At 40.9% G+C, this 20,359-nt stretch overlaps 1 protein-coding gene across 5 annotated transcripts in view; it reads left to right on the forward strand.

Moving 5' to 3' along the window:
- Nucleotides 1-20,359, forward strand: part of RALGPS2 (Ral GEF with PH domain and SH3 binding motif 2) — a 201,270-nt gene that overhangs the window by 162,196 nt on the left and 18,715 nt on the right. For 2 of the 5 annotated variants that reach the window (XM_030303428.1, XM_030303430.1), the window contains one exon: nt 3,440-9,136. The exons of 2 other annotated variants lie outside the window; for them this stretch is intronic. In XM_030303428.1, coding sequence (XP_030159288.1) covers nt 3,440-3,469 — 30 coding nt within the window. In that variant the 3' untranslated portion in view covers nt 3,470-9,136. Of the gene's footprint in view, nt 1-617; nt 1,394-3,439; nt 9,137-20,359 lie in introns of those variants that run through there. One more of the 5 variants, XM_030303429.1, reaches the window with a different exon arrangement.

Below are 20,359 nucleotides of genomic sequence, written 5' to 3' on the forward strand. Positions count from 1 at the left end.
CCTGACCTTAGCGGGGAAAGCTCTCAGCTTTTCCCCACTGAGGATGATACTGGCTGTGGGTCTTTGGTATATGGCCTTTATGATCTTGAGGGTATGTTCTTTCTATCCCTACTTTCTTGAGAGTTTTTATCAAGAAAGGATGCCATATTTAGATACAACTTTAAATAAGAGTGAGGGGCACCTGGGTAGCTCAGTCGGCTCAGGTCATGATCTCACAGTTCATGAGTTCCAGCCCCCCATCAGGCTCCGTGCTGATAGCTCAGAGCCTGGAGCCTACTTCAGATTCTGTGTCTCCCCGTCTCTCTGCCCCTCCCCAACTCATGCTCTTTCTTTCTCTCAAATATAAATAAGCATTAAAAAAAAATTTAAGGGGGGCCTGGGTGGCTCAGTCGGTTGAGCGTCCAACTTCGGCTCAGGTCAGGTCTCGTGGTTCACAAATTTGAGCCCCACATCGGGCTCTGTGCTGACAGTGAAGAGCCTGGATCCTGCTTCAGATTTTCTCTCTCTCTCTCTGTCTCTCTCTCTCTCTGTCTCTCTCTGCTCCTCCCTGGCTCGTGCTCTAACTCCCTCAAGAGTAAATAATAAGCATAAAAAAATTTTTTTTTAATTTAATAAAGAAAGAATGAGCACAAAGATCTCCCGGAAGACATTGACATGAATAACAAGAAGGAGCAGCCATGTGAAGATTAACGGGAACAGAGGTCTGGTAGAGGGAACAGAAAGTTCAAAGTTCCTGAAACTGAAATGAGCTTAAGATGTTCAAAATAGGCAAATGAGGCCATGTTGGTAGAATATAGTGAGAGGCAAAGGAATATAGCCCCAGAGAGGGTAAATTTAGATGGCACTTTAATAAAAATGACTCTGATTCCTCTTTATTCTATTGACTAGATGCAGGTTCCTATAGTTGTAGTGAAACCCCCCCCCCCCAAAAAACCCCATGGGTTTGTTTTTATTTCACTGAAACAAAGATGGTCTAATTCAGAGGCTGTAGCTGCAAAGAAGAATGAAACCACGGTGTTGTTTTCCCCAAACCCTGCTGCAGATCTAAAGTTGAACCATGAACTGTTAGAGCAGACATGAAATAAAGATAGCTGCAGTTATGGAAATATGTGTAGATTTTTTTATACACCAGTTTTTAGTTGAGTATATTTGAAGACCATTGACTTAAGGTACCAAAATTCAGAAGTGTTATCTGTAGCTAATTTTGAATAATGTAATACACTATATAAGTTTATATCATTTATAAAAGTATTTTTCACCCTATGCTGTCAGGCCCTAAGTTATTACCCCTTTTTTGATAAAGGAAGAAACTAAGTCTCAGACATGCTAAGTGACCTACACAGGGTCAAACAAGTAAATACCTCTATTCTTTAGATCCAGTCTTTCTAAATTTTGTTAGAATAGGCCTTGTTCTCTTAGTGTTTTCGTTTTAGATATATATAGGAAAGACTAAGAGCAGCATTTGATATCATTTTTAGCACCCTCCATTAAGAAGGAAATGATCTAGGGGCTCCTGGGTGGCGCAGTTGGTTAAGCGTCCGACTTCAGCCAGGTCACGATCTCGCGGTCCGGGAGTTCGAGCCCCGCGTCAGGCTCTGGGCTGATGGCTCAGAGCCTGGAGCCCGTTTCCGATTCTGTGTCTCCCTCTCTCTGCCCCTCCCCCGTTCATGCTCTGTCTCTCTCTGTCCCAAAAATAAATAAACGTTGAAAAAAAAAATTTTTTTTAAAAAGAAGGAAATGATCTAGAACAAAGATAACCTTCTTGCCTCTGTCAGGTTAGTGTCTGGGACAGAATAAAGGAAACAGACGTCCTTTTGCCTGGACTAAGGTTATGTGCAATGCAGCATAACTTACATTCTTTAAATGTGCTTAAGGTATTAAGTGTCATTTTTTTTAATCTCAGATTTCAAGATTAATCTAGAAAGCGTATGCATAAAGGTTCAATTTCTTTTACTATATTAGTAGACCTTCCAGCTGAAAAAGTCAACCAAATGTGTGTAAATGGGTTTTATTCATTTTTCTCTATACTTGGAAGAATTAGAGTAGCAGCAAATGTATAAATAGAAGCTGTGAAATTTGAAAATTTTTAATAGAAGACTCTGACTCAAATACAACACCTTAAATCACATTCAAGGAACTTAGGAGGAAATGAGCTTATGCTTTATTTAAATATGGGTTTTTTATCACCAGACCTGAGAATTTGTACTTTAAGCACTTTTGAGCATTTGTATTGTAATTTTTTTTTTAAGTTTATTGATTTATTTTGAGATAGAGACAGCACAAGCCAGGGGAGGTTCAGAGAGAGAGAGAGAATTCCAAACAGGCTCTGTGCTGTCAGCACAAAGCTCAGTGCAGAGCTTGAACTCATGAACGTGAGATCATAACCTGAGTCAAAATCATGAGTCAGACGCTTAACCAACTGAGCCACCCAAGTGCCCCTGTATTGTATTTGATTTATAATTCAATTGTAAATGTATTGTTAAGGAATTTTTTCATTCCAAAGATGACACGTGTAGGAGACTCGCCCACCTTTTTTTTTTTTTTTTGAGTATCCTAGGATTTTCAGGAAAAGATTGCTAAAGTGTGAGAGCTGTTAAGCTGTTTTAAAGGACAGAGAAAGGACCGTTGAAATAGGGGTATCTCTCCCAGCACACTGATAAGAAAACTGATAGTAAAGGTTAAGAGTGTATTTTAACATGGTGAAAACCTCTTTAGTCCTTGACTAGAGGACTCATCAACTGATTTTTAAAAACAACATATATTCCTATTTCAAAGAGTTACTGTGGAATTTCTCCTCATTAAAATGTGGACTTCGTGGCTTGCTGTTGATTTCTGTAAGGAATGAAATTTGATTCCATCCACTCTATAGGCAGCAAACTATTATGTAACCTGTTGATTTTTTTTTTTCAGAGTCACAAAGTGTCAGATCAGAATTTATCTAATGATAAGTTTTATTCTTCCATATGTATTTTCATGATGACTTCACAAAGAAATTCTTTGTAACGTTCATTATAAAATGACCTGTGATTTTAAAATGTGAATGTAGAAACTCATGGTGATACACATAATGAGAAAATAGATGACAACAAGCACATTTGTGTGAGTCTCACCCTACTTGAGCCGAACTTCTTTTCTGATTCATTTTTTTCACTCAGCAAGCATCTGCTGAGCCCCTGTGTTAGACAAGAAAGACACCGTCTCCACCCTTTCTCCTGTTCCAATTTCAGTTTTTTGGAAAGAGCGTATTAACTCAGTGATTTTCTCAAAAATGTTCTAGCATATTTTATTCATTATTCATAAATGATTGCAGTACCTTCTGTCAAATTCCTTTTATAAAGAGATATTTGGGCTTACTTAAAATGACAAGAAAAGATAAGAAATAATACTTTGAAAAACAACTTTTAAATACTATCAGTTTTGTGATGCTTATATTTTTAAGGTTCCTACAAACTTGATGACTTTTGAGTAAAAGCCTAAGAAAGAAGCGAGGTGAACTATTGCCCCTAAGTAAAAGCAAGGAGCTGATGAAAGCGCCAGCTATAACCAGTTCTGTGCCAGGAGGAGCCCAGAGGCTCCGTCTCAGCCTTTGGAGTTCTGAACCAAAAAAGCACTAATTTCAGGGAATGAAGTGAGATATTCCCAGAGAACAAATTGGAGTTACACAACAAACTGCCATGGACCGCGCTTCTTTTCTCCGAACTGACCTGCAGAAACCACTGCCTTAAAAGAATGAAAGGGAAACCAACATGAAACACCAAATAGTGCGTGTGACTCTTCCGGCGGTGCTGTGCTTGGGATAGATCATAGCTGATTTGCATTTCTTTTAACTTTGTACTAATTTTGGAGGGGGGAATCGCCTTTTTTAGAAACACTTTAAAAAGGGAAAACATATTTCTTATGGGTCATGTGAGGGGCTGGTTTTGAACTGAGGTGTGAAGATACCCTGCCCAAGTAGGATGCTGCCAGCAGCCTACCTGAAAGGCTGCTTTGGCTTCCAGTAATCTGCAGCCTCACTGGCTTTCCCACAGCAAGAGTTTAGGAATTAGACGTGTTCACAATGTGAGTGGTTGGGGTGTGTTCGGGGTTGGGGGTGGGGTTTGCTTTGAATGAGGGGAGGTTTTTTTAGACACTAAAGTTCTGAAATATAGTACTGTATGGGGAACCTCATTTCCTGCAGGAGGCATAAAGGCTGAGTGTTCCTGTTTCAGACGCTCTTTCAAGTGGGCTCCAGAAAACATGGTTGTTTTTAACTGGGTTTGAAGTTTAGCCTTTTATTTGAATTCATTGTTGGACCACAGATCTGCTTAGGAAAGAACCGTAATCCCAACCTAAACTTTTCTGAGATTTTACAGTAACTACATTTTTTTCAAGTTAATTGAATTAACCCTTCTGCCAGTCACTGGTGATTTTTGTTATCAAGGTGATGTATTGCTATTTCATCAGAATATTTTCTTTTACAGGGTGTAATGTATACAATGCCAGTTTTTTTTATTAGTCATTTTCATTATTTTTGTTAAATAGGAGATTCAGGGTCACATTTGTTTATAAGAGCTTCCACATGTGTATGTGTGTATGTATTTTATTATAAGGCATACGAAATAATTTTAAAAGGGAAAAAGGGGAAAGATTGAGATTCTGGGAATCTTCAGTTTATCAAAACTTTCCTTCTCCCATAACTTTCCTTTATAAAAAACATTTTTCTGAAAACTTACTGTTGGTCCCTGCCATGAAACCATTATTTCATCAGTAGTTGACCAAGCTGTTTTGTGAGAGCTCTTCTACACAACAGTACATTTAATTTCCAGAATAAATGTTGAATTGCAGAAAGAAAAAAAAGTTCAAAGGTGAACTGCCTTAGAGTTTTAACAAAAAAATGGCACTTGGACAATAGCTATGTGTTAGATGCTGTAAGCTCATGGGGCACTGTGTAACTTAGCAGTGGCCCAGAGTAAGAAATGCTTTTTGACTGATACCTTCCAATAAACTTGTAATACTTTGGGCCTCACATAAAATTTCTTACATTTGCATTCTTAGGGAGTTTTATACTTTTTTTAATCATCAATATTTCACTCTTGAAACTTAAATATTAAGTAGAAAATATTGCCCACAGAATAATTAGCTAAAAATCTATCCAAAGGAAAGTAGAAGAGCTTTTGGGAAAGGATATGAACAGTTCAAATATTTTTCTCATATAGCACAGTTAGAAATACCATTATTTCTGGTTTTGTGGAAAGTGACAGAGGCTAGAGAGGGCAAAATGTTGCCTGTGGTAAATGATTTTTCAGTTAACGACCTCCCAGGCTGAACCCACGTCAGGTACATAGAAAGATATCACGTGCATAGCCAACAGTATTACTATATAGACCTTGCACATCTTTCTTTGGTTTTGCATTTTTTAAAAATTCCTTAATTTGTCTATTTCTCTTCAGAAATAAGTGTTTTTAACAGTGTATGTGCTTTTTAAAATACTGTGGATGAAAACCCTGTGGATTTTTTACTATTATGTTCTCATAAATAAGCTAAAGTAGATATGTTGTAGGTTAACCATATTTGTGGAGATTTGCAACTGAAGTCAGAGCCTGACATCACACAGTTTTGCCAAAGAGAGAGCTAAACTGGAAGACGTGTTTGATATTTTCAGCTCTAAACGTTAAGGGATGCTTGCACAGAGAAAGAGTAGCGTTCAAATGTGGTGAACAGTCCCCGTACAGGATTGTGGCCTCCGGCTGACCGAAACTCTTAACAGAACTGTGCAGTAGAAGTAGCCATTGCTCTTCTGTCTTCAAATTTGTCTATTCAAAAGATTATACGTTGCTTTTGAGGATTATTTTAGCATTTGAAGCAAATGGAAACCAGTGAAAGCAGGGAATTAAAATAGCATAGGTGAATTTTTGATCTATAATTCACCAAATGATCTAACAATTGAAACAAAGAAAATAGGTCACCAAAATAATATTAAATATTTAGGTAGTTTATTAGTAGAAAGATGAAATTTTTTTCTCTTATTAAGCCTACGCTTAATAAATTAGTAAACGAGTGACTCAAAAGCTTGAGATTTCTATCAATATTACACTCATTTTTTTTCTCCTAGCCGAGAACAACTCATTAGAAATTCCATTATAATTTAAATTTAAGCTAGTTTACAATAAGCATAAATATTGGCATATTATACTGCCTGGTGTAGTAGTATATAATACTAGCCAAAATACAATTTGAGGCACATGTAATTTAACAGTTTATTTGAACACGGAAGCTTATTTTTCATACAGAAGTAACATCAGTTTTTAAAATACAACTATACAAATACCTGCATAATAATGGCCTTCAGAGCACTAGCTTCAGTTTCATGCCCCCTCTGGGGTTTGGACTTTGCTGTTTTGTTTTGTTTTCTTTTCTTTTTTCCCCAGAGGTATTATTTTTACTGTGATCTTCAAACTATAAGAATTGAAAGAGAACTCATCAAACACACCTTCCTATAGCATTTTCCTCACTATGTAAATATTATTAATTTTATAAACATTACAAAAAGGGATCCTGACAATTTGAGTATTTTTTTTTCTCCCTAGGTCTGTGCTTCAATGACAATCTTTTTTTTTTTTTCTTCTGCATAAAAAATGCCATATGACTATTGCACTACCTTCTGTATGGACTGTTACGGTATTGGGTCCCCCGGTATGTCAAGAGTTAGGGTGTTTATAGCTACAGAGTTTTAATAAGTGGCTTTATTCCTCTTCTGGGTGACTTACAAAAGAGCCCAAGGAGCACTATTGTTGCAGAAGGAATGTTTACAGTCTCTAGTGTCTACACTGTGTATTAGTTGACACGGGGGCCCTCGAAGAACAGCCTAGCCTGTCGCTCTCTTGGGGTTACTAGAATTTACCTGGCCAAATGACTTGAGCAGAAGTCTTTTTTTTTTTTCTTAAGATTAAATCTGTAAACTATACACCTTTACTGCTGAAAACAAAACTATAAAGCGTCGTATTAATTGGAAATCAATAATAATAGTAGACTTAATCTATTAACTTCTTAAAAGAATATATCCATTATTGATTTTCTTCTTGTTTTTTGAGGCACGTTCCTTTCCACCCAGTTTTTAAACCAACCCGTTACCTTCTGCAAATGCAGGGTACCAGTGTTGCTTAACAGAAGGTAATTTTTAATAAAAGAAATCTTCTGCTTCAAAGGATCTCTTTTTGAAAATGAAGATGAATTCAGCTGTGCCCCAGTGGAACTATAGTATTGCTGTCACATGGACAAACGATCCAAAGCAAGTGGTGAGGTTTACCTGACTTCTTCGGTGGTCTTTTAGGGTTTGTTTTTATTTTCTCTCTCTTCTTTTATACTGGTTTTTTCAGACATAGTAAATTTATGGTTTTACAGCCAGAGTGATACTCTGTTCTTTCTAAGCTTTGAGAAAAAACATTGTTACTTAATCGCATTGAGGATCATTGTTTTCCACGTGAAGTCAACCTTTTTTAAATGATTTAATAAGTACTTTTTGGTTTTGCTCCCCTAAAAATGGCTTGTGACTAAAGTGACCTCTTTTTTTTTTTCCCCCGTTCCGAGGATTCTAATGAAAGATATGTGCATGCAAACTCTTTCAGGTTATTGAAAGCAATTTCCTTATACCAGTGTCTCAAGTGGTAGTGTGGGGAAAATTTGGTCAGTGCCTTAACAATTTGAGGACCAATTTTAGGGCATCGAATACGACGATAATCCTCTGCCCTGTTGCTTGTCGGATTTCAGGAGTGTGTGCTATCCTGTGTCCACCAGCTTACTCCTTCTCACAGCAGGTGCAAGACAGTCTGTACACAGGCCTCCAGGCAGTTGCTGCTGTCCTCCTTGGTCTTGATTCTTCTTTAGACGGGCTCCCTCCCTGCCCCTCTCCTGCCAGGGGAGATTAAAACGAAACCCGCCCAAATCAACCTTTAGATGCGCGCTTTTATGAACAGCTTTGAAGAGCATCCATCCAGCTGAGTTTGGTTTTATTTTGTGTTGTTGATGTTGTCGTTTTGAGCATAGATTTAACTCTAAAGACCTTTCAGAAAATCCCTAGAAGAATACATTATAGCCAGAAGGATTTGTTGAGAATCTCATTAAAGCTACTGAAATCTTGTAATGATAATCTCTTTGACAAAAAAGCGAAATTTAGATTGGTTCATTCTTACATTTAAATAAGACTCAGAACAAACAGGCAGTCACTTAACCTACCAGTTCTTGTTTGCTTGAAAATACTATTGCAGGAAAGTGAAAATAACTCTAATGTCTAAATTAAAGGGAAGCTAAGAGACTAAACTAGCTTTCTCAGTCAAAACAAAACTTGGAAACGTTTTGCTTCTGAGACTCTTGCAAGATGTGGAACGACTGTTGTTCAACTGAGTCAAGATGCTATTTTCACATTTTTTAAGGGCTCGTATGTTTCAGAATACAGAAGTAGATATCCTCTTTAAAGAGTTAACTGATCCTTAAGGGTTATTAACAGGATTTAAATTTTGATTCTAGTCACCTGGCCTTGCAGAGTGGTGATGGGATGAAAGGAATGGAATGCATATAGTGCTTTGGGATGAGACTTTTAATAGACCAGAGAGATTTTCATAAATATTATCTGTGTTTTAGATACTAACAAATACTAACTTTCCCCTAAAGATATCACCTATCAGAACTACTCATAAATAGAGTCCAGTAATCATCGACTTATCAGGTCTGACACAGTAGCTGCTCATAAATCACCAGACTCTCAAGAGTTTCTACATCTTGATTATTGACAAATTTATTGTTTTATAGCCCAGTGCAGTGTGTATGTGTGGGGAGGACCGGGGAACTCGCTCACAATGTCATCTAAAGGAGATAAACATCTGTGGGCATAAATATCCCAGTGATGATAATATACAGGAAAACACAAGCCATTTTTATTCTTCTTTATCCCAGTTAACCTGAGGTACTCCCGTGATGAAGCACTCAGTTGCACTATGACCTCCCTGAGTGATGTGCAGCTTGGTTCCTCTCTCATTTTTTGTTTCTGTTTAATATGCAGATGTGAGTGTGAGATCTTCAGTGTGTTTGCATAAGCTAACTTAAAATGAATTTAAGTACAGTTTTCTGAAATATTTCTATTGAAATAAATTACTTAAAAATATAGATTGTGTGGGGATAATTTGTTGCCATATTTATATTTTTATCATTAACTTTTTTTTTTTTTAATCTTCTTATTATTTACTTGTTTTGAGAGAGGGAGAGTGCAAGCTGCGGAGGGGCAGAGAGAGGGAGAGAATCCTGAAGCAGTGCTCAATCCCACAGGCTGTGAGGTCACCATCTGAGCCGAAATCAAGAGTCGGACGCTTAACCAACTGAGCCACCCAGGCTCCTGGATCACTAACTTTTGAAATGCATTTCATCATTAAGTTTTAAATAAGTTCTCTAACTTGATATTTTTCTCTTTCTAAACCAATCGACAAAGTTTTTGTTGGTACAGGAAGCTTCTGTCTGGGTACGCTTCAGTTGCTCTTCTCTGTGCTGGAACGAGGGTGCGCTCTGGCAGGTTGACAGATGGGGTCTGGAGGAATAGAGGTCATGGATATAATATTTCCAACTTCATCTCCTCGCTCCAAGTATATGATATGCTATGAACAGTCCCCAGAGAGGCCTTCTTTGCTAATACGTACTGTATTTCATAGATTCTAAGACATGACATTAAATCGTAAGAAGTGCAGAAACAGCTGGGTTGAGTCTCCCATGAGTCATTGGCTGAGGTGTTGGTCATGCGTTATCTAAGAATTCCACGTGAGCTTGCCCCTAAGATCCGGGCTTCACCAGTGTTCTCACCTTGCTAATGGCCTTTGGAAATTTTCACTGTCCCCGCATTGGAATGAAAAGAGTGACAATTCTCTGATGGGGTCAACCTGTCTTTACTTCACACAGTGCCACCTTTGTCCTACACGAGTTTTCCATATGTGCACGCTCAGTTTCTGGCTTCCCTTTTCTGTTTCATTAGTGCTTGTCTGTGAGCCAGTACAAGCATACTTGTACTTCACAGGTACTGTATTTTGTACAAACTGCAGGTTTGTGGCAGCCCTCCTTCGCACAAGTCCGTCGGCGCCCTTTTTCCGACAGCACTTGCTCACTTTGTGTCTCTTGTCACATTTTGGTAATTCAGTATTTCAAATCCTGTCATTATTACCATGTTTGTTCTAGTGATATGTGATCAGTGATCTTTGATCTTGTTGTCATGGTTCGAAGGCACCACAAACAACACCCATATATAAGACCACAAACTTACTTCAGTAAACGTTGTGTGTATTCTGACTGTTCCACCAGCTGGCCACTCCTCCGTCTCCCCCTCTCCTTGGGGGGAGAAATAAGCTTAGTGAAAAAATCAAGTTAGGCTAAAAGGTCTCTTGCACCAAACAGTTGGGCAAGTTGTGAATGCAAAAGAAAAGTTCTTGAAGGAAATTAAAAGTGCTACTTCGGTGAACACACAAACGATTTGAAAACAAAACAGCCTTATTGCTGGTATGGTCTGGACAGAAGTTCAAACAGCCAGAGCAAGGCCCTAGCTCTCTTCAATATCATGAAGACAGAGAGGTGAGGAAGCCGCAGAAGAAAGGTTGGAAGCTAGCGGAGCTGGTTCTTGCGGTTTACGGCAAGAACATCTCCACACCATACAAGTGCAAGGTGAGGCAGGAAGTGACCCAGAAGATGTAGCTAAAATAAAAGGAAGGTAGTTACGTTAAAGGATGGATTTTAAGTGCAGATGAAACAGCCTAATCCTGGAAGAGGATGTCATGTAGGGCTTCGATAGCTAGAGAAGTCAGTGCCTGGCTTCAGAGGAAGACTGACTCCTACGTTTGGGGGCTAATGCAGCTGGTGACTTTAAATTGAAGCACATGCTCTGTTACCATGCCAAAAATCCTAGAGCCCTTAAGAATTAGGTTAAATCTACTCTGCTTGGGCTCTGTAAATGGGACAAAACCTGGATGACAGCACTTCTGTTCACAACATGGTTTCCTGAATATTTTAAGCCCACTGTTGAGACCTGATGCTCAGAAAAGAAAAAGATTTAATACATGCTGCTCACTGACAATGTTTCTGGTTATCCAAGAGCTCTGATGAAGAGGTACAACGAGATTAATGTTTCTTTGCTTTTTTTTTTTTTCCCATGTCTGTCTAGAGATACCTTTGTATCTCTAGCATTTATTTTTTTTCTATTTTTACAAAAATATTTTTTTCATTTGTTAACATTTTTTCATTTACATCCAAGTTAGCACATAGTGCAATAATGATATCAATATATGTGTGTATACACACATACATACACACCACATCTTCTTTATCCATTCACCCATTGGTGGACCTTTGGGCTCTTTCCATTTTTGGCTATTGTTGATATCACTGCTATAAATGTTGGGGTGGATGTGCCCCTTCAAAACAGCACTCCTATATCCCTTGGATAAATACCTAGTAGGGCAATTGCTGGGTCATAGGGTAGTTCTATTTTTAATTTTTTGAGGAACCTCCATACTGTTTTCCAGAGTGACTGCACCAATTTGCATTCCCAGATTAATGTTTTCATGCGTGCTAACACGATTCTACAGTCCATGGTATCATAGGAGTAATTTTGACTTTTAAGTCTTAATTTTTAAGAAATGTATTTCATAAGGGTATAGCAGTCACAGGTAATGATTCTTCAGATGGCTCTGGGCAAAGTAAATTGAAAACCTGGAAAGGATTCATTCTAGCTGCCATTAAGAATACTCATGATTCATGGCAAGAGGTCCAAGTATCAATATGAATAGGAGTTTGGAAGAAGCTGATTCTGACCCTCACAGAAAACTTTGAGGGGTTCAGGAGAACTTCAGCGGAGGAACTGCTGAGCTGGTGGAAATAGCGTGAGAACTAGAATTAGAAGCAAAGAAAGTGGTTTCCGGAGATGGAATCTACTCCTGGTGAGGTTGTCATGAAAATTGTTGAGATGACAACCAAGTATTTAAAATATTACATAAATTTAGTAATATTAACTAACAGCAGGTTAGAGAGGATTGACTCTTAACTTTGAAAGAAGTTCTGTGGGTAAAATGCTATCAAACAGCATCGCATGTCACAGAGAAATCCTCACGAAAGAATCAATTGATGAAGCAAACTTCATTGTCTAATTTTAAGAAATTGCCAGAGTCACCCCAACCTTCAGCAACTACCACCCTGAGCAGTCATCAGCCATCAACACCAAGGCAAGACCCTTTACCAGCAAAAAAAAAAAAAAAAAAAAAAAAAAAAAAAAAAAAAAAAAAAAAAAAAAAAAACCTGACTCGCTAAAAGCTCAGATGATGGTTAGCATTGGTATATACATTGGGTTTTTTTTTTTAGACATAATTCTGTTGCACACTTAATATACTACAGTATCCTGTAAACATAATTTTTATAGGTACTGGGAAACAAAAAAAGTCTTTTGACTCACTTTATTGCAGTGGTCTGGATCCCAAGCCCACACTATCTCTGAGGTATGCCTGTACCGTATTGCCTTCATTACTATGTTGCTACAGAAGTCTTGATATCTAGTAAGGTAATTACATTGTTGTCCAAATTTGCCTTAACTGTCTTGATGCGTCTTCTCAATGAATTCTAGAATCATTGTGTCAAAATAGAGAAAACACTATTGGTATTTTTATTGGAATTGCTTTAAATTCATAGAATGAATTTGAGAATTAACAGTGTTTAAACATTTATTCCTTTCATCTACAAACACGAAATATCTCTCCATTCACTTGAAGACTTACGCCCATTACCTTGTTGAACTCCCTTATCTCATTCTAATCATTTGTCCAGTATGATTCTGTTGTCATGTGAGCTGTGAAAAAGGTGACTGGGAGAAAATATTTGGAGTTTATAAAAGAAAGGGTTCATATCAAGAATGTGCAAAGGGGCACCTGGGTGGCTCAGTCGGTTGAGCATCTGACTTTGGCTCAGGTCATAATCTCACCATTCGTGAGTTCGAGCCCCGCGTCGGACTCTGTGCTGACAGCTTAGAGCCTGGATGGAGCCGGCTTCAGATTCTGCGTCTCCCTCTCTGCTTCTCTCTCACTTGCACTCTGTCTCTCTCAAAAATAAACATTTTTTTTAATTGTAATAAAAATAAATGTATCATCTCATTTAGTCTTGAAAATACACCCTCCTCTCACAAGAGGTCCTTTAAAAAAATTTTTGAAAGGAACATACAAGGAATTTTTGCAAGTCGGGTAAGAAAATTTATTCAGTAGAAAAATGTGCTGAAGGAAACGAGTAGACAGTTTACAGAAGAAGCCTGTGGGGCTAACCTATGAAAAGATGTTCAACCTCAGTAGTATAGAGAAATGCAAAGTAAATCACCAGAGAGGTGTCACATTATATCTGTCAAACTGGTGAAAAATAAGCAGATAATACCAGTTACGGTGAGACCAGGAAAAATCAGAATTGTCAGGCAAACAGGTAAAGGTGTAAGCTGGTGGAACCATGCCAGAGATCTTGTGGACAGTATCGGGGAAATATATTTGTATATAGAGCAATCCAGCACTGGGTCCCTTACTGCATGACCTTGAGCAAGCGACTCAGCCTTCTTTCTCAAGTTCCTCACCTATAAAATGTACCTAATAACCCACTTACAGAGTTGTGAGGCTCAGCTTAGCTCGTGCCTCTCAGGCCCCTAGAGCAGGGCTACCTAGCCCGTAAGAAGCACTATTGGTGTTTATGTTGGTATCCCAATTACACACTCTGCTCTTCAACTCTGGTACAGGGAGTGGGATTAGGGATGAAGGGGAAGTTTTAAAGAGAACAAGAGTGGATCTTTGCTAAGTTAAGTCACAGTAAACTAAGAAGTATCTTCTTGTAAACCTGAAACCAAATAAATAAGCCATGTATATTCACCACAGACAAACTGGCAAGTTGAGAAAAACATGAAGAAAAGCCACCTGTAAAAGAACCCCCATTTATTGTTGAGTATTAAGAACAGTATTTCACCCACCTCAGTGCCTATTTAAAACAGTGACAAGGGGCACCTGGGTGGCTCAGTCCATTAAGTGCCTGACTTTGGCTTAGGTCATGATCTCACAGTTTGTGGGTTCAAACCCCCCATTGGGCTCTGTGCTGACAGCTCAGAGCCTGGAGCCTGCTTCAGATTCTGTGTCTCCCTCTCTCTCTGCCCCTACCCCCGCTCATACTGTATCAAAAATGATTTAGAAAATGAATAAACGTTAAAAAAAAATAATATAACAGTGACAAAATTGAAAATAAAACTGTGATTTCTGAATACCACCCTAGATTGGTTAAATCAGTCTGAGGCTGGTGCCTGGTACAGGTTAAAAGCTGAATTTGATGTGGACTGATTTGCCCATGGCCCAAGCTCAGCAAGAAGTAACAATTGCTGAATCTGTTCTGTTACTGCCTAATTGTGAGAGTCCGGTTTTTCATCCAGTTTAGGTTCAGAAACTATTAGCATCTATGTTAAGCTGTTACAAAAGAAAGATAAGCAAGCTGCTGTTTTTATTGCCAGAAACTGCTCTGAGATTTTAATATAAAACAGGACCTTGTGCCATTAGTTGTGGAAGAAACACCTGGAGATTCACTGTGAATCCATGGATGCACTGTGCCAACCATTCATTTGAGTAGCAGCCCTGTTTCGTGACCTCTTGCAACCTTAATTGCACTTTAAATTGTAACCTCACAAACAGGGGGGTTGGAATTTCTATTAAGAGGTAAATGGCTATACTTTTGAGTGTGGTCACATCTCACTGGATTTTTGGGATAGACAACCTAAGAAAAAGTCCAGAGCATGGCCTGGTGCAGGTTGGAGACCTTTGACCCTACCCTAACTTGCTACCATAACAGCTAATGAAGTTTTAGGTCTCTCTTCAAATGAAGGTAATTTACTGCACTTGGGTAGCAGAAATGTAGTAATTCCTTAGTTTTGCTAAAGTAAAACTGATACCCCTCCTAAAGAAATGCTCATTTCTAGTTTCATGTTTTTCCTTCTTTAAGAAGAGGCTTATATTGTGTTTTCACATTGGTTAAAGTAATCTGTGGATGCCCTTTGTGCTTTGAGCTGACTGGGGGCAGGAGGGCCTTCTGCATTAAAGGGACTTTCATAGGGTCCCTTCCTGTTCTGATGGGGACTTGAGGCTCTCTGTTATAGTTCAAACTCATTTATCTGCTCCCTCTATCAGAACTCACGGAAAAGGGAAAAGGACAGTTAAGGGAACATATCACATATTGAGAGTATTTCATAACACAGTGAGTTGTGTGTTTTGAAGCAGTAAAGGGGACTTTTCAAGTAACACTAACCCACAGTATTTAGAAACCACTGATGTATACATGTTGCCAAAGGAGGTAATGAGCTTTCCAGCCTCATTTAAATCTTGGGAGTGGGATATCTCCAACAATATCTAACCCAAATCCTCTCTCTTCGCTTATACTTCTGTTTTTACAGTTTAACCTGTCACATTAGTGGGTTTTTTTTTTTTTTTCATTTCGTTTCAGTGTATGTGTCTCACTCTTTGATTTCTACTTAATCATTTGTAGTATAATTGTCTCCCTTCATATTTATTTAGATCAGTGGTTCTCAACCTTGGCTGCAATTTAGAACCATCCAGAGAACTTTTAAAAATCCCAAAGCCCAGGCTCCACACTAGACCAATTAGAATATAATAATTGGGGAGGGGCGGGGAGAGTATGATCCAAGCATTAATAATTTTTTTCAAGCTCCCAGATGACATGAATGTGTAGCCAGGGTTGAAAGCCAATATTTAGGTTGTTGGTGTCTAAACCTGCCAGAAACTTTAGAACAGTTGCTTTCAAACTTCAGAGGGCACCAGAGCCCCTGGAGGGCTTGTTAAGACAGATATCTGGGTCCCCCACCACCACCAAGTTTCCGCATCAGCAGGTGTAGGGTAAGTCTTAACAATGTACATTTCTAACAAGGTCCCACGTGGTGCTGATGCAAAGTGTAGTCCGCACATTGGGAACCACTGGAACTTAGAAACTGGGTTAGAAGGGAGCACCAGAGGGCCCATCCTAAACTGAGTGTGACGGGGTGTCATCCAGAGCATGACCACAGGTGATGGGAGAGTGCCAAGGGGCCTGTCGCCCTCAGTGTATAGAAGCTTGGGATTTTGCCCGGGAGGCAGAACTCGTGACCGGACAGCAGCCACTGCGGAAGCATGAGGTGAGGCTGAGGCAGGCTTCACCATCGTCCGATCTCCGGAAGGTCACCATCCTCCCTGGACTCAGGGCTGATTTCTGCAAGAGTAGATCAGTAACTGTTCCAAGCTCACAACAGTGTGTTTACTCTCAGGAATTATTTCAGAACATCCGTGATCCGCCTTTCCCCTCTAACAACAAAAGTATTCTGAAGCAACAGGGGAAAAATACTGTTCTGTATTTGAATGCCTTGGGCAGGGGCATTCGCTCCAGACCACTGTAGTCCCCATCACTCCTCATAGCCTTTTGACGGATTTTCTTCTCTCATTTTCGTTATGGACCTAGGTGTTGTAATGTGATCCCTGGAACTGAGGCTCCCACTTTATGACCAAGAGGAAGCTGGCCAGAAAGCAAAGCTGTCCTCAAAGAAAAGGGAAGATGGAAAGAACCTAGGTCCTTAATGATTTCCTTGTGCTGCTGAATTAATCCAAGCCCACAAGAGCCTCACTTTTAGACTCATGCAGAATGATAATCCTTTTTTTTTTTTAAAGAGGAAAAAAAAGGACGAGAAAGGAAAAGGAAATAAAGGAAAAAAGGGAGAGAAGAGAGAAGGGATAGAGGAGAAAAAATGAAGGGAAAAGAGGCAGGCTGCCTTTAAGACTTGTATGTGTGCCAAGGAAAGATGTAGCTGCAAAAAATACTTTACTAGAGAAATCTCAAGATTTCTGCTTGTGTGCCTGCTCTGTGAATTTTTAAAAGTGCAACCAGGGATATTAATGATCTCAAAACAAAGGAGAGAAATGCCTATTGCTTGGGGGTGGGGGGTTGTTTTTGTTTTTACTAAAGAAGGGGGAAATGCCATCTCCACAGGCCGTGGTGATATAATCCCCCACACAGGGGACGGGTGCTCTGGCCGGGCCACCTCCCGTGGCTGCAGGGCCCGAGCTGCCTCCACCCCAGCACCTGGTCAGCCTGGTCAGCCGCAGTTCTGTAAAGGGAACATTCTGTTCCTTTATGTGGGTAAAGCAGCCGAGCCCCTGCTGGTCCCTGAGTCCGCGGGAGGCCCACAGAACTCCCGCCGCCTCCTCATGGGCTTGATTTGTGTCCACAGGAAGCCCCTGCTCCCTCCAGGCCCAGTGCTCCCTCTGTTACCACCACCAGCTTCTTCAGAGATGCCGAATTCTCATAAACTGTTAAAGCCAGATTGTTTCCCTCATTGCTTTTGTTTTGATGTGTCTTAAAATAATTAGGCTTTCATTCTCAAATATTTCCATTCCCCCCTGCTGGCTAACGAGGCATCTCTCACACTCCACACCAGGGCGAGGCGTGCTACTATGGTATCCAGTAAACAGTCGCTAAACAAAGCCAAAAGTCTTGCTCGCATCAAGTTCTCTCTCGTACTTGTTGTTCTTCCATCTGCCCGGAGCGATGTAATTGCTTTCAAAAAATGTAACCCGCCGCACCTCTGTGCAGAGCTTAAGAAAAGCAGCTTCTTGAACCTTTACCACGGACTTTTCTTGCGACGCCTTAATTGTCCACCTGTTGGTTAGCAAGTCGGTCTAGGAAGAAGTCTCTTTTATTCTTGCAAAGTATGTACTTGGGAATGTCCGGTAGAAACTAGTCTGTGCTAACCTCCTGCTCTCTGCCAGCTTCTGGGGCCTGGGAGGCAGCCTCTGACCACCCCTCCCCCACCCCAGTCAGGGTGGGAGCATGAGAGCCGAGAAGCAACCAGGAACCAGGAGTGACCAAGTGCCTGGTGAGCCGTCACCTGCATGAGACCAGCACTGCGTCAGCCCTCAGGCAGAGGGCGTATCACTGGGAAAACACACTTTGCTGTCTGGAGGCAACGACCTCCCCATCACCCTGTCCCTGCACTGGGAACACAAGCCCACCCCAGGCCAAGATGACGAAGCAGCTATTTTCCTGGCCGCCCATTCTCTAGTCCTGCCTTGTGTCTCCTCACTATGTCCCTGCAGATGCCATTCTGAGTTCCCAGTGTATTTCACTAAAATTTAGCAATTTGATTCATCATATAATCATTGATGCCTTGGTTATAATCTTATATGCAGTAGCTCTATTCCTCATAACAACCCTATAAGGTAGGGATAATTCTTCCTTAAAAAAAAAAAACACCCCCGAAAAGTTAGAGGTTAACGAATATTGTGGAGCTGGGATTCAAACTCTGATTAGTCTGGTTCTCAAACCTAGTGGGCCCTGGCTTTCAGAGCTGTAACTTACAATTTTGGTGCCCAGAGCTAGCGGCACAAACAGGTAATGTTGTGATTAATTATGTGGTGACTCAAGGAAAGAAGAACCCAGAAGCTTCCTGTTTTAATTATTCTTGCTAATAACAGTTTCTAAAGAAATTCGCACGGTGTCAACACGCAGATGTAATTTTTTTTCTTCCCCGTGGCTGTGCAGGGCCCGAGCCTCCCTGTGGGCCTTGCACTATTGGTCCCTGGCGTTTTGCAACCTCACTACAAATGCAAAACAGAGAAGTCAGCACAAAGAATCCACAAAGAATCCTGAACGGCTGCAATGCCACGTGTGCATGCCAGACCAGGGAAGGTCTGCTTCAGAGGAGAGCACTGCACGGTGACCGAGAAGTCAGGGGAGGTTGGATGGGAGGGACGAGATTTACCTGTGGGTAGGATTTAGGGCAGAGGAGAACTGGAAGCAAGACCTGGTCTACGACCGTACCACCCTGAAAGTGCCCCATCTCGTCTGAAAGCAAAGCCTGGAAGAAGGCAGCCGAGGCCAGGGAAGAGTTCCCTGCTGAGAAGTGGCAGGACAGACACACCGTGGGACACACGGCTTCGAGCTGAGCTGCTGAGTGAGGACTTGAACTGCAAGGATGAGGAGTTGGAGAACGGGGCCGGGAGAACAGGCAGGAAGCAGCCACGCTCCAAGAGAGGGACAAGGAGGGTCTGTCCCCAAGTGGGAGCATTGGAAAAAAGACCGAGAAGCATTTTGAAGAAAGGGTGTCCCTCCGTCTCGTGAACCCAGGATCCCTGCGCTCTGCTGAGCAGTACAACCCACAACGATGCTTCACTGAGCTGTCAGACCTGAGAGACAACGTGATGTCCTTTCCAGGGAAAAAGTGGGGCCTCCCCTTCCAGTCCCCTCCGTGTTCAAATGCCCATTTCAATCGTCCCCTTCTGTCGACTGTACTTAGCTTCCTAAGCCTTTAAGGTCAGCCCGAAACAGTTCCTCATTCCTAAGGTTATTGTGAGGTTGAATGAGATAATGCATGGAAAATGCAAAGCACAGGGCCTGGCACTGGAGAGCAGTCAGCAGATGGGAGCCACCAGAATGACAGTTCTGCTCCCTCGGTCAGCTGAAACTAATGCCTCCCGAGTGATGAGCACGCTTTTCGAGGACTTGCCTGCTGTGGAAAGTGGCTGCTTTGCTCTCTCTCTGGGAAATGTTAGACCCTGGCAGACGGCTGAAGGTGCAATCAAGCAAGTTGAAAGTACGATCCCTTTCCAGGGCTTCCCATGAGATAAGCTGGACAGAGGCAACTTTCTCACGCGGGGTCAGAACTTGGTGAGTTCTGACAGCGAACATGACTTCATAGCCCCTCATGTTAGACTATTGCTGCACATACAGACTTTGTTTCCCCCTCCTTGTGTTTATACTCCGATGTCCTGGAGCCAGGCTGTAACAGATGCCTGGATGGGAATCCAGGATGCTTTGGCGCCCCAGCTAGAGAGGTTAAGTCCTGAGAATACTAGAAGGACCCTTCACGTAAGATTTGACTCAATGCCCCGTGCAGAGGAGAAACTAACATTTATCCGTCTCTGTATGCCCAGATAGTACGCTGTGCATTTGACAAATGTTATGCAATCCTCACATCCGTCCTGTGAGGTAGGACTTGTTCTCCGCATTGTTATAAATGAGGCAATTGAGTCTTGGTTGAAGGGTCTTGCCCAAACTCCCTCATCTAGCCAGTGTTGCAACCAAAATCCTGCCTTTAGTGCATCCGTCTGAAGCCTCTTCTTACCTGCGCAGGCTCCTTCTCCCAGGTTGGCACTCAGGCCTCACGGTAAGCCTGGCAATGCTGTTACTATGACTCAAGTTCAGCAATTTTTTTTTTTGTTGTTCCAGGAGGCTTGAGAGGTTTGTGGTTTCACAATGGTGATTTGCTACAATAATCACCTATAACTGTATGATTAAGAACAAATGTAAGGGGCACCTG

Source organism: Lynx canadensis, chromosome F1, assembly GCF_007474595.2.
Source record: "Lynx canadensis isolate LIC74 chromosome F1, mLynCan4.pri.v2, whole genome shotgun sequence".
Taxonomy (NCBI): Eukaryota; Metazoa; Chordata; class Mammalia; order Carnivora; family Felidae; genus Lynx; species Lynx canadensis.